This window comes from Epinephelus fuscoguttatus, linkage group LG19 (genome assembly GCF_011397635.1).
Source record: "Epinephelus fuscoguttatus linkage group LG19, E.fuscoguttatus.final_Chr_v1".
In the NCBI taxonomy this organism is placed as follows: domain Eukaryota; kingdom Metazoa; phylum Chordata; class Actinopteri; order Perciformes; family Serranidae; genus Epinephelus; species Epinephelus fuscoguttatus.
This window is the reverse complement of record NC_064770.1, coordinates 16,372,849-16,386,356: the sequence shown is the minus strand read 5'-3', so window position 1 is coordinate 16,386,356 and position 13,508 is coordinate 16,372,849. Positions and strand designations below refer to the sequence as shown.

General features: G+C 39.9%; 2 protein-coding genes across 2 annotated transcripts; both read right to left on the bottom strand.

Annotated features, from left to right (window-relative positions):
- Positions 1 to 3,350: 3,350 nt before the first annotated feature.
- Positions 3,351 to 6,459, bottom strand: si:ch73-141c7.1 (coenzyme Q-binding protein COQ10 homolog, mitochondrial). The gene is made up of 5 exons (XM_049561201.1): positions 6,256 to 6,459; positions 5,668 to 5,823; positions 5,046 to 5,238; positions 4,815 to 4,916; positions 3,351 to 3,848 (listed from the first exon to the last, which is right to left on the bottom strand). Exons 1-5 carry the CDS (start codon positions 6,357 to 6,359, stop codon positions 3,696 to 3,698), a joined length of 708 nt encoding a protein of 235 aa, XP_049417158.1. The 5' UTR covers positions 6,360 to 6,459; the 3' UTR covers positions 3,351 to 3,695.
- A 3,167-nt stretch (positions 6,460 to 9,626) lies between these two features.
- Positions 9,627 to 13,287, bottom strand: hsd17b1 (hydroxysteroid (17-beta) dehydrogenase 1). Its single transcript, XM_049561200.1, has 6 exons — positions 13,118 to 13,287; positions 12,715 to 12,876; positions 12,459 to 12,638; positions 12,206 to 12,299; positions 11,940 to 12,123; positions 9,627 to 10,367 (listed from the first exon to the last, which is right to left on the bottom strand). Exons 1-6 carry the CDS (start codon positions 13,212 to 13,214, stop codon positions 10,212 to 10,214), a joined length of 873 nt encoding a protein of 290 aa, XP_049417157.1. The 5' UTR covers positions 13,215 to 13,287; the 3' UTR covers positions 9,627 to 10,211.
- Between the last annotated feature and the right edge of the window lie 221 nt (positions 13,288 to 13,508).

The window sequence follows — 13,508 nt, the reverse complement described above, 5'->3', positions numbered from 1 at the left end:
TGAGTGTATTTACTACAATGAGCGGACCAGATTGTTGTTTGCATGATCCTGATTACACAGATTTAAAATAAAAAACATAATATGTAGGGCAGTAGAAAGCTAAGGTTTCTGCCTTCGTGTCAGCAAGCTCTACCCTTGTTACGACAACACTGCACCAGAGGACAAGAGCTTTTCACCCTACTCAGAAAAATGTGCATATCTCAAAAACTTAACAGTACATAACCCTTTAGCTCAGGTTGCACAGGTTTTAAGGGACATGATGCATCTGAGGGTACTCCAAGAAATTATCACAGTAAGCACAGACACTTGCCCACCCATTTAACTTTATCTGTTTTAGCTCTTATTGTCTGTGTATGTCAATCAATCAATCAATCAATTTTATTTATAAAGCCCAATATCACAAATCACAATTTGCCTCACAGGGCTTTACAGCATACGACATCCCTCTGTCCTTATGACCCTCGCAGCGGATAAGGAAAAACTCCCCCAAAAAACCCCTTTAACGGGGAAAAAAAAACGGTAGAAACCTCAGGAAGAGCAACTGAGGAGGGATCCCTCTTCCAGGACGGACAGACGTGCAATAGATGTCGTACAGAACAGATCAGCATAATAAATTAACAGTAATCCGCATGACACAATGAGACAGAGAGAGAGAGAGAGAGAGAGAGAGAGAGAGAGAGATGCAGGTAATGACAGTAGCTTACAACAACATTATTCAAAGTAATAATATTATAGTTATAGTTCTGGCTACTGTGGTACTATATGCTGAAAGTATGTATTAATATCTGGCAGTATACATGTGTGACAATAGCCAATGTGTATAATAACAGTAGAAGTATGACTAATGACTAATGATGGCAGCAGCAGCAGCAGCAGGAGGCATCTGGCAGGACCACGGCAGCAGCACAACCACACACGTCACGCTGTCCAGGCAGAGAGAAAGAAGGTGCCCGGTGTATTATAGGGGGGTCCTCCGGCAGACTAGGCCTAAGTTAGCCTAACTAGGGGCTGGTACAGGGCAAGCCTGAGCCAGCCCTAACTATAAGCTTTATCAAAGAGGAAAGTCTTAAGTCTAGTCTTAAATGTGGAGACGGTGCCTGCCTCCCGGACTGTAACAGGAAGATGATTCCACAGGAGAGGAGCCTGATACCTGAAGGCTCTGGCTCCTGATCTACTTTTGGAGACTTTAGGGACCACGAGTAACCCTGCATTCTCAGAGCACAGTGTTCTGGTGGGATAATATGGCACTATGAGCTCTCTAAGATATGACGGAGCTTGACCATTTAGAGCTTTATAAGTTAACAGTAGGATTTTAAATTCAATTCTGGATTTTACAGGGAGCCAGTGCAGTGAAGCTGAAACAGGAGAAATATGATCTTGTTTCTTAGTTCCTGTTAGTACACGTGCTGCTGCATTCTGAATTAGCTGGAGAGTTTTTAAGGACTTACTAGAGCTACCTGATAATAGGGAGTTACAGTAATCCAGCCTAGAGGTAACAAAAGCGTGGACCAATTTTTCTGCATCTTTTCGGGTCAGGATAGGCCTAATTTTCGCAATATTACGCAGATGAAAAAATGCAGTCCGTGAGGTTTGTTTTAAATGAGAATTAATAGACAAATCTTGATCAAATATTACTCCGAGGTTTCTTACGGTAGTGCTAGAGGCCAGAGCAATGCCATCTAGAGAAACTATGTCATCAGATAAAGAGTTGTCTGAGTCTGAGTTGTTTGGGGCCAAGAACAATAACTTTAGTTTTGTCTGAATTTAACATCAGGAAATTGGTGCTCATCCAAGTTTTTATGTCTTTAAGGCAATTATGGAGTTTAGTTAATTGATTACTTTCTTCTGGCTTCATCGATAAATACAACTGTGTATCATCCGCATAACAATGGAAATTTATAGAGTGATTTCTAATGATATTGCCTAAAGGAAGCATATATAGAGTAAATAGGATTGGTCCGAGCACAGAACCTTGCGGTACTCCAAAACAAACTTTGGTACATAAGGACGATTCATTATGAATGTGAACAAACTGAAAACAATCAGATAAATAAGATTTAAACCAGCTCAGTGCAGAACCTTTTAGGCCAATTAAGTGATCCAGTCTCTGCAGCAGAATTTGATGGTCAATTGTGTCAAACGCTGCACTAAGATCTAATAACACAAGTACAGAGACAAGTCCTTTGTCTGAAGCAATCAGAAGGTCATTTGTAATTTTAACTAGAGCTGTCTCAGTGCTATGATGCACTCTAAATCCTGACTGAAATTCCTCAAATAAATTATTATCATGGAGAAAATCACACAGCTGGTCTGCGACTACTTTCTCAAGGATCTTTGACAGAAAGGGAAGATTAGATATTGGTCTATATGTCTCAGTATGCAATGTGACATGACCTCATCTGTACGTATCTGCACCAGCAGCACAAGTGTGTAGGATTTAGGGGGATATATTGGCAAAAATGGAATATAACAAGTGTGTTTTCTTAAGTGTATAATCAACTGAAAATAAGAATTGTGTTTCAAATTAACCTTGTATCTAGGAAGCAGGTCCTTGTCTGTGGGGATTGCCATGCAGCGCCATGTTGCTACAGTGGCCCAAAATAGACAAACCAAACATTGGCTCGTTTCTGCGTCAGCCACCATCATTTGCATTTTTTTTTATCATGAAACTGCTTTATTCAGTGTTTTTACTGGTTTTAATCACCTGGTCAGTTTGTGATGAGGAGGAGGAGACCTTTGCGGATAATTTAGCTCTCAGTATACACCTCCTGAACAATGAACACTTGAAGAATTTTAACCAGATGTTTCAGCTGGTTGCAATCTGCAACCCTCACCGCTAGATGGCACCAAATCCCCCAAAGTCTAACACACTGACCCCTTGACTCCTGTTGATATTGATATTGGTAATATTACAAGAATTCCAGACATTATTTTTTCCTGCTTGTTATGGGGGAATAAAAGTAAACCAGGAACAAACTGATGGCAACTACTGTAGCAAAAGCAACTGATCTTTTACTTTCAGTTAGTAGTCTGTGCTGTTAAAATAGTCACAAGTTGTTTGGATTGTAAAATCAGCACAAGTTACTTCACAGGAGAACAGACCATCACCTACTGACTAGAGCCAGGTGTTCTCAGAGGCTGAAATGCTGGATGGGAGGTTAGTATCAGCTGCAGCCTCAGGTCAGCCTCATGCAACTGTTCCTGGAGGCATACTTTTGTTTACAAGGAGTAAACAGTTGCAGATACAGTCAGCTACACTGGAAATTCTTGCCTTAATATAGAACAACACATTTTAAGAAAACAGATGCAATAAATGACACTTGGACGAAGGCTTACCAAAATAAAAGCACTTTAATTCAACCAACAAAAAAGTGCTAAAACAAGAAAATCCTTTTAGATGTTTCAGCACTGAGCAGGCGTTATTTCATTTACATTACCCCACAATTTCAGACAGAGAACATGTTCATTTGAAAACTTCTTATTCATTTCAGTAAATAAATATGTACAAGAAAGTAAATAAATTAGCTTGTGTCCAATAAATAAATTGTTTGAATTACATTCAAGGTGCGTGTCAACTCAAGTATCAGATATGAGTGGGTGCAAAAGAAGAACCAGTCTCCTCTGTAAGACAAGTGTTGATAAAAAGTAGAGCAACGTTTGGTTTAAGGTCCAAGTGGATGGTCAAAAGGATCACCTCATGCCGACCGTCTCCTCAATGGCGCCTCCTGCTGGTTCTTGTAGAGTGTGACTGCCCGTGATGTGAAGGCGTTGACCATCTGCTTGACCACTTCGTCGAAGAACACGTTGGCCAGCTGAGAGTGCAGAATGGACTTGAACTCAAATGACACCTGAAGGAGACACAGGATGGGGATAAACACGTTACAGATAACTGTTTGTGATACACTTAGTTTATTCATTTGTGAGTTAAATTGATTTCTTCCAAGTAACTGAATATAGACTCACATCTCTGTACATTTGTATCTAGGCAGTAATTATAATATGTATTGGTGGGGACACCCCCCCAGTATTCAAATATATTGATAAAAAAAACTTAAAGAAAAAAAAGTACTATGCAACGAAAAGTAACCACATAACCCATTTTCAACCTGGAAAACAAGAATGTATTAAGAGTGTTAAGTAGGCTGTATCACTGTTGAGTGTCATAGTTTTTGTTAAGTGTTAGTGTGCAATAAAAATGGTCATAAAATAGGAACAGACTGTGCACTTTTCCTGTGCAGCCTTCAATCATGTGCTGGCTGCCTGATGGCCATCATCAAAAACTTTGAGGACCCTGATCAAAGTTAGGAAGTACAGCCTTAAATATTCATTGATAATCAGTCTTATTTAACCTGTCCATCCACTTCCTGGTTGAGCCGGAGGTAATCTGAGCCAACATTAAGGTCAGACTGCCTGTCAGCAGCTCCTTAACACTGTTCCATGACCTGACAGCTATTTCAGGGCCTCCTGGGACACCAGCGTGCTACTCATGACTAAATTTAGAGCTTAATGGGATTTTACTAAACACTTCATTTGAGTCTAATCCATTCACAATAACATAGCAACGAAGACTTAGAATGAGCCTCTCTATTTAACAAACATGAAATCTGATCTCTCAAGTCCCATGAGCAAGCATGGGTTTGTTAATTATAATAGTGTCACCAGTGTTTTATTCCTTTCATTGTTTACTTCTGTTTTCACTGCAGTGTTCAAATTGCTCCCCATGTTTCCATATGTCAACTTACTGCGGGTGCTGCAAAGACCTGATTTCATCATCGCTGTCAGAGTCAGATATTCATTTCATCTCATCCACTTACATAGAAATCCACTTTGCAGGAGCCTGGTGCATCTTTGGGTCCAGGGGCGAACCTCCATATCGTTTCAAGATGGCTTAAGAGGGATCCTTCAGTACACACGGCCTGTTTCAAAAGAAATGACCCTTTAGTTGTCATTGATTGGCAAAGGCAAAGAGCATAGTACCCTGGATCAAAGTATAGTTTGAGAATTTGTGATGGTTGTTTTCTGGAGCTACCACAACACAAACTTACCCTGACTTGGTGGTTTGGGATGACAGTGACCTCGGAGGTGTAGCGCTCTACGATGGGGGGGAAACCTATTTCCAGGTCCGCCCAGATGTCGCCATTTCGTCCCTTTTTGACCTGAGACTTCTTGCACCATGGAACAAAGTGATGGTACTGGTCTACATTGGCAACCAAACTGTACATCTGCTCTGGAGTAAACCTGAGCACACAGACAAATGGAGACAGAGGCACATCAGATGAGATGATATTGCAGTTTCTATGTAAATTTGTGAATTTAATTCTTGGAAGATTCAATTTCTATTGTAAATTTCATGGATTTATCTGCTGATTAGTTTCTTGATGTTTTATTTTTGTTGATTAATTATCATAACATAGTGAAATATGCTGGTAATAATTTCTCAGAGCGTGAAGTTTCATCTTCATATTGCTTGGTTTGTCCAACTAACAGTCCAAAACCCAAATAAATTAAGTCAATTATTTTACAAGACAAATAAATTTCATTTTTCCAAGTAGCCAAAGTTTCAAACTTTCTTTAATTTACTTATAGATTAGAGATAGTTGTCAGATAGTTATTGTCTTCTTAGTTCTTTGGTTTTCAACTTGTTGGATATCATATAAGGACACTCACTCCAATGTCCGGCTTTCGGTGTACTCCATCCTGCGTGCGCTGATGGGGATGGCCAGGTTGATGAAGTTGCGGCTGGGTGTGCTGACGGGGACCGCAGGACAGAGAGGCAGGCTGGTCCTTCTCACTGCCAGAGCCCCACAGGAGGCCCATAAGTGTCTGAAGAAAGGGAATCAAATATAAATGGGAAGACAGTAGTAAATCACATCTTTTTTGAGGACAGGCTACCTTGATTAATACTTCCCTGCTGCTGCTAATGATGAAAAGCTGACATTCACATCATATTTCATTTATTGCCCGCAGTTAATTGAATGCAGGTGCCAAATGCACCACAAGAGGGAGAAAAGACAGACTCAGTCCCATGACTGACAGTAACTCTGCCAAGTTACCCGAACACTTCCTACACTGGAAATAAAGTCTACTGTCCATTGACGTTAACAATATTAAGTCAAACATCTAAATTACACCAACAGCCACATTTCAATAACCGCGTGACTATGAAAATTCAGTCTAAACGAACACAATCACGCGTTCATCAGTATGTCGCCTACCTGTACGCATCTCTGTGGGTAACGTTTCATTTTCACTCACCTGATATTCGCTCTTTTATTGTTTCCTCGCACAACCTTTGAGGAGTGGGCTTCAGACATCTCCAGCAGCGCCTTGAAGAGAAGAGGAGTCGCTTTGTTGGTCATGGTGAAGGTAAAGTTTAGAGACTACCGCAGCTTCTCAGGAGAGATGTCAGTGTTATATCCCCGACTGAAGCAGCGGCGACCCGGCTTTGTTCTGGCTGACGAGTCCCTCCGCTTGCCCAATAAGGGCAGCAGTGACGCCACGGGAGACACGAGCCAATCAGAGAGAGCTTGATCAAGTTTAAAAGCCAACTTGATCCAGTGCCAAGGGCCCTGACTTTATCTCTTATTCGAGGTAACCTTTGAATGACACTCAGAAGACAAATGAGGACAGTCAGAGGACGTATATGTTTAACTGAGTGACGACATTACAAAATTAGAAATTGTTTTAATTAAATGTTTTAATTGAAAATTTATTGGACATTGTTTTTATTAGTGGAAGTGCTGGTGGAGTGCATTTTTGAGTCTTAAAACAGTGGCAGTGTTTGTAAAGCACTCCAGCAGATTTGAATTTGTAGATTTTATGTCCATTTGTAAAACATTTTGTAACCTGTTTCCTTTCAAATAAATGTATTAATATAAATTGTATTGTTAATATGGATTGCAGAGCTAATTTCCTTGCTCAGAGACAGACACATGGAGTTCAGAATTAAGACTGACCTTTCAACTCTTGTAATCCAAAGTAGATGACATTATATAACAGATGACAAGGTTATCCAGATTTGTTGCCTTATTGTAAAAACAAAACAAAACAAAACAAAACAAAACACCATATGAATCAATTTTGTGATTGACTGCCTGGAAATATTCCACAGCTGAGTTCACAGTATTTTGTGAGGTTTCTATGAGTAAGCCAAAGTCTAAATTATAGTGTTGTTGGGTTGAGCCAGTGAACAAGCGAGCACATACTGTGCACATGATTCACCTGGACTTTGGTGCTTCAGAGGAATTAAAGTTATGAGCTGTAGTAATGTTTAAAGTGCAGCAAAGTATGAGATAACAGCAACCACAGCTAACAAACAGACTAAATTAAAATGTTTGATTTGTGATAGTGGGAAATCTAAATTTACCTTACTCCCATTATATTCTGCGTAATGCTACAGGCTCTAAGAGGCTGACACCACTGAGTGCTGCATTAAGTGTTACCGCACAGTCAGAGCTGGTAGTGCCGGATCCATTTCAGGATGCCAGAATTAGGGCACCTGACCAGGGAGGGTTTTAAGAACCTCAGTCAATCCTATCAAAGAAAGGCTGAAAACGTAATCTGTAGACGTACAGACAAAGTAACCTGTCTCAGGTTATAAGCGAACATACTCATAGGCTTAACAGCCCCAGGCTGATCCAAAAATGACACAGGAGATGGACGCTGCTCCAGCTGGCCCTCATTCAGTCTTTATACAGTTCAGCGATTCAAAAGCCCAACTGAGGCACTTCCTCCTTACAATTTACTCAAAACCATTTAGAAAGACATTTCTTTAACTTTTTATAATTTTTAAATGGCATTTTCTAGATTTATCTTGAAATAGAAAGGTACTTGAGGTATTACGGTAATAACAGTTAGATTTTTATTTGGTCTGTTAATGCACTTTGTTGTTTAAGGACCACTCTGGACGTCAGTGCATTGATGTCACTGGCTTGCAAAGTCGTCATGTAACATACGTATTCAGTTCACCTGCTTTTGAACAGATGTATTAATCATTGACAGACCTTCATTCAACCAGTTAAAGAAAAACTACACCAGTTTTCAAAATTCATACATGTCATTCCAATAGTCTAAGACAGTCCAAAGATATTGGTAAACATGGACAGTTCTCTCAAACTCAAAAATTAAAGTGCTTAAACTCTAATTTATGATTTCATCTCATATAAAATCAGGAGCTGCTCCACTGATAAAGAATTTAGAAAGGTGTTATGGATGGCACTGCAACACATTGTTACCCCAACCTTGTCACATATTGACATTTGGTCATGGACTTTCCACTTTGACATATGACATGCAAGGTACCTTGAGTGCTTTGGTTGTTGACATTCTGGGACACTGTGTCAACCTCTGTCTGTTACACTTCTGTCTGTTTTAAAAATACATTTCCGTTTTCACAGAAAATGAACAGTTTGCATACAGTCTCCTTCAAAATAAACACACTGTGTTGGTACAACATTGCGAATTGACATCTTCTTTCTTCAACATCAAACACAAGTGGTTGCATTTTGCCAACACTCACACGTGGTTAGATTTAGAAAAAAAGGGCAAGGTTTGGATTTACAATCTTACAGGAAGCAAACACCGGCCTCCCAGGTGAAAGTCGCCAATTGCTGGACCCATTCAACACCTCTCCCGCCCACCCTACTTGAACTTCCACTGCCTTAACTTTCATTGTTGTCCCACCGTGTTTCTTCCTGATGCTGCCAGGCGTCGTTAAACAATAATGGCAACTGGCCATATATCATACCAATACGAAAGGATGGCCATTTCCTTGTTGAAAGATGCCAGAAGTCACTGACCAAGCGGCGGTTTTCGACAACTTCGCAGTGACACCGGGTGGGACACTGAGAGCAGCCAGGGGAATGTTTGAGTACATGGGTACATTTTCTGCATCAAAACCAAGAACACTAAAGTTGAATAAAGCTCATTTGGGTATAAAAAAGAAACAAAATCAGGCTCCCATTCATTGTCTACGGAGCAGCTCCAGACTGAAGATTGAGACTTAATTCTCTGGTTTGTGACTTTCACAGATAGAAGCTCATGTTCACAAATATTCATTTAACTTTACTAGGCCATGAAAAAAAACATATTGGATTTCTTAATTTAAATGGTGCACCCCTTTAACTTTAACCACTTGTCTAAACGTGCAAACTTCTCTGATAAAGAGCCATATGCATTCCTGTTAGATTTCAGCGATTAAAAAGCCACGACATAAGTGAACCACCACAGAGTGTATGACATCTCTTTGTTTGTTGCTTGTGACAATATTTACAGGACCAGAGGACAGAGAGAGAATCCACTTCTAGGTCAAAGGATATTTTTAGTCTTAACTAGCAGTTGGAAACAGCATTTGTTTTGCTCTCTTCTTTTTTTAAAATAAAGGTGCTTGATCCACTTCAACAAAATAGCACATCTCTTGATTACTAATCTGACATAGCAATAAATCCAAATTTATTTAAAAATATGCTGAATTTGAGTAGTATTTCTTGTGACAATATTTCTTTCATTGTGACATCTAACCACTATTTTGAATAGAGTAAGGTGAGGTGCACCTGCACAGTACAATCTGCAGTGAGCGTATGACAGATATCATCCAAATTCTTTTTAGGTCAGCTCAAATACTTTATTCATTCACCCCTCAGGGGACATTTAAACACAAGCACTTCAGCAAACACTACAAAAGAAATACAGCATACCATATCATTAAGCCATGTAAAAAATCTTGCATGATTTCCTTCAGTGAAAGTACTTATTTTAGTTATTTATTTTTCATTTCATGTTTTGAAGCGATAAGTTTGTTCCCGCTTGCATGAAGCAGCCGATCAAGATTAAACAACAACATTCTTGGAGTGTTTTACATTTAACACAGTGGTAAGAACCTGTCCAGAAGCATGCCAGTCCCTTTGAAAATATGCCAACAAGTGTGGTAAGAACACTGTCACACAACCCAGATAGCTCACTAAAACCATTATCCTTGTGAAGTATTTCGCCACTAACCAGGAAATGGTTTAACTTTTATTCTTATATCTTTATGTTGTTATAAGTAGTGATATAACTTTTGATAACACACAAAAATAGAAGCATGGAGTCACTCCCTCCTTTGAACTTCCAAAACTATGAACTTACTGCCCTTTCCAGTTGAGTAACACAGCTGAGTCACAGTGAGTCACCTTTATTCCCGAAATCACCACCGCTTAGATAAAAAGGCAAAATTATTGTTCCTCAGCTGAGAACATGATTTTGCCCAAAGCACTGATGTACCGCGAGCCATCTGGCTCTGTCATCTTCAGTTTGGTGAGAGGTGGCACGACACCGCTGGTGAAGTACCTAAATGCAGGGCTGGGTGACTGGATGGCATCAAGGAAAACCTTGAAGACATAAGCAAACACACCACAGTGGTTAGATGTAGAGGTAATCTTAGAGGTAATCTTATATTGACACACTTATGTCAATTTGTTGTGATAAACTCAACCTCAAACCTCATCAGTATTCTGAGCACTAAATCAAGTGAAAATAAAACTACAGTAGAATTAAACATATGTATCAAAAGTAAAAGTACTCAACATGCAGAGTGGTTCCTGTCTGAGTTATTATTATATTATTGCATCATTATTATTGTCACATATTATATGTGTATGCAGTTTTTAATGTTGTAGTTGGATGGGGTCGTGCTGATTCTATAACTTAATAAAATCTGTGTATCATATTTAATAGGCTCATCATAGATTTTGTGTGTAAACTCTTAGTATGCAAAATAACTATTAACTGTAGTTGTTAAACTAATGAAAGCATTGGACTTCAAAGTCATGCACAAAATGTTGCATGAAGGCTCCTCCCTATCCACAGCTAGCGAAAATCAATTCTATTTATTTCATTTTTAGATAAAAGATTAGAGTAAATGTTTCCGGTTGATGTGAAGGGTGCAACATGGATTAACAGTGTGAATTGTTTCATGTGTCCAGGGTCTTATGGGAAAATTTTATAGTGTTGTCAAGATCCTCCCTTTTCTTTTCTTTTCCATGCTGACAGCAGTCACATTTAGCGAAAAGACTAGAATCTTATCATTTATAATGCTGTATTTAAAGGTTCTCTATGTACCTTTTAGAAAATGCTTGTTATAGTGACATCTCTTTCTGAGGCTGTTAAGTGAACTGCACTCAGCATTGACTAATGAGACTGAACATGAGTTCTTCGTTAAAGCATTAGTGTGTAGGATTTTGGGAGATTTAGTGGCATATAGCAGTGAGGATAGCAGATTGCAACCAGCTAAAACTTGTCCTGGTGTGACATGTGTTCAGCAGGTTTTTACTGGGAGCCAAATTATCCATAGGGGTCTCCTCCTCTCCAAAACAAATGGACCAGGTGATTTGAACAAAACTTGCAAAAAAAACCCCAACAACTTAATGATGGAGTTTTACCTTACAAATCTATATTATTCTAATGTTGCTTGTCACAGATGGGCTTGTAACTATAGTGGCTGATGCGAAAATGCGAAAAGCCCTATTCAGATTGCAGTGAATATGGCCAGGACTAGCTCCCTATGTAGATATAAACGGCTCATTCTGAGGCAAGGAAAACACAGTGAATCTTATTTTCAGGTGATTAGACACTTAAGAAAACATACTTATCTTCAGTTCCATTTCTGCCAGTATATCCTCCTAAATCCTACACACTGGACCTTTAAAGTTTATCACATCCTTTGGATTTTCCCTGAAAATTCCTTTACATAGTCCTTTACATGGATGCCAGTCCATAGGTATCAAAGAAAGTCGGGGAAGGTCTCAGTTTTTATGATATGTTACAAACTGTTCATTGGCAATTAAAAACGATTACATGTAAAAAGTTACATACAGTGCCTTTAACACACACATAAAAAAACTTTTCACCAGCATCATTTAAACCTAATGATGCACTTATGACACTGTAAACATACAACATACCTTTACAATGTCCTCAGTGTCCTGTGCTGCATTTTGGAAAACGGAGCCACAGTGCTTCAGGTATTTTTCATAGAGGCTGAGCGTTAGGGCCTCGACCTGTTGGAGAGAAGTATCCCCTAGCTCTACCTTCTGCAGGTTGACCAGGAAATCGGTGTTGACTGGACCACACTCAATGAGACTCACGCTGCAGGATGTAGCATTATCAACATTTAGAGTTAACAGCCTCTAAGCCAAGGAAACAATTTGCAGCAAACATGAAAACTCACTGGATATTGAAGTGTTGCAGGAGGATAGCTAAACTCTCACATGCTCCCTCTATGGCAAATTTACTGGCACAATACATCTCATTAAAGGGGAGACCTGCAAGAGAGCATGAAAAGGGGTTATTTTGGCAATTTTATGCACGGCAGCAAGCATCAACACGATCTGTCGCTGCAATCTCCATCAAATCATTACAAAAACTGCACATGTGGAACACTGTTGACATTCAGTGATTCCTCATCCACGTGCTTGTCTCACCGTGAAGTCCTCCAGTGCTCCCAGTGACCAGAATGTGGCCCTGGCCCTGAGCCTTCATCTCTGGCAGGAAAGCCTGGATGGTCTGGATGGTACCCAAAAGGTTGACCTCCAGAATCTGCCTCATCGAGTCCAAGGACTGCACCTCCAGCGGCCCCATCAAACCCACACCAGCATTACACACTGTGAGTAGTCAGGATAAGCCCATTAATACACACGATCACAGTCCTAATGAGAACACACTGACACAAGAGCATACCTAGAATGTCCACTCGTTTCTCAGCAACCCTGTCTCTCGCATCCAGGATGGACTGCCAGCTGGTTACGTCCAACTGGAGTATGTCCAAGGTGTCCTTGTGCAGGCTTTTCACACATTCCAAAAGACGCTCTTTCTTGGCTAGATTTCTCATTGTGGCATACACTAAACAGAAAGCAGCTCTTAATGGCATGGCTTGACACATTTTTCACTATGCTTTTAAATGTTTTGCTATTTACACAAGTCTCATGTATATTGCAAAATAACTCAAGTCATAAAGCACATTACAAACTCTGAAGTGTCTCTGTTGAAGATCTGTAACATCAACACTTCCCAACCCAGTGAAAGCTTAGACACTTTAGCATATAAAAGGGCTATAATAAAAGTCTATGCCAGCTGTCGTTACCTTTAAATTTTTTGTCGGGGTCAGAGGCCAGCTGGACAGCCAGGCTGAGACCGATTCCCGAGGAACAGCCTGTGATCAGCACCACCTTCTTGTCCATGGAGCCTGGCTCATCAACTGTCTGCTTCAACAGAGTGCAGCCAGCATAGAGGATGAGATGGAGACATGTGAGAACTCTTTTTCTCAGTGTTGTTACATATTTCGCCAACACAAGGCCAGTTAATCCTAAACATCTTCCTGTTATCAGCCACCTGGAGTCCCTACATTTTTTCACACGTCCATGTTGCCCTTGTTTTCTTTTCTCCTTTAAGACGTGAGAAACATTGCTGCCTTTCTTTGACTTTCTGTAAGTGCTGTGAGTTGGGATGCCCTTTTTTATTTTCATTAAATGTAG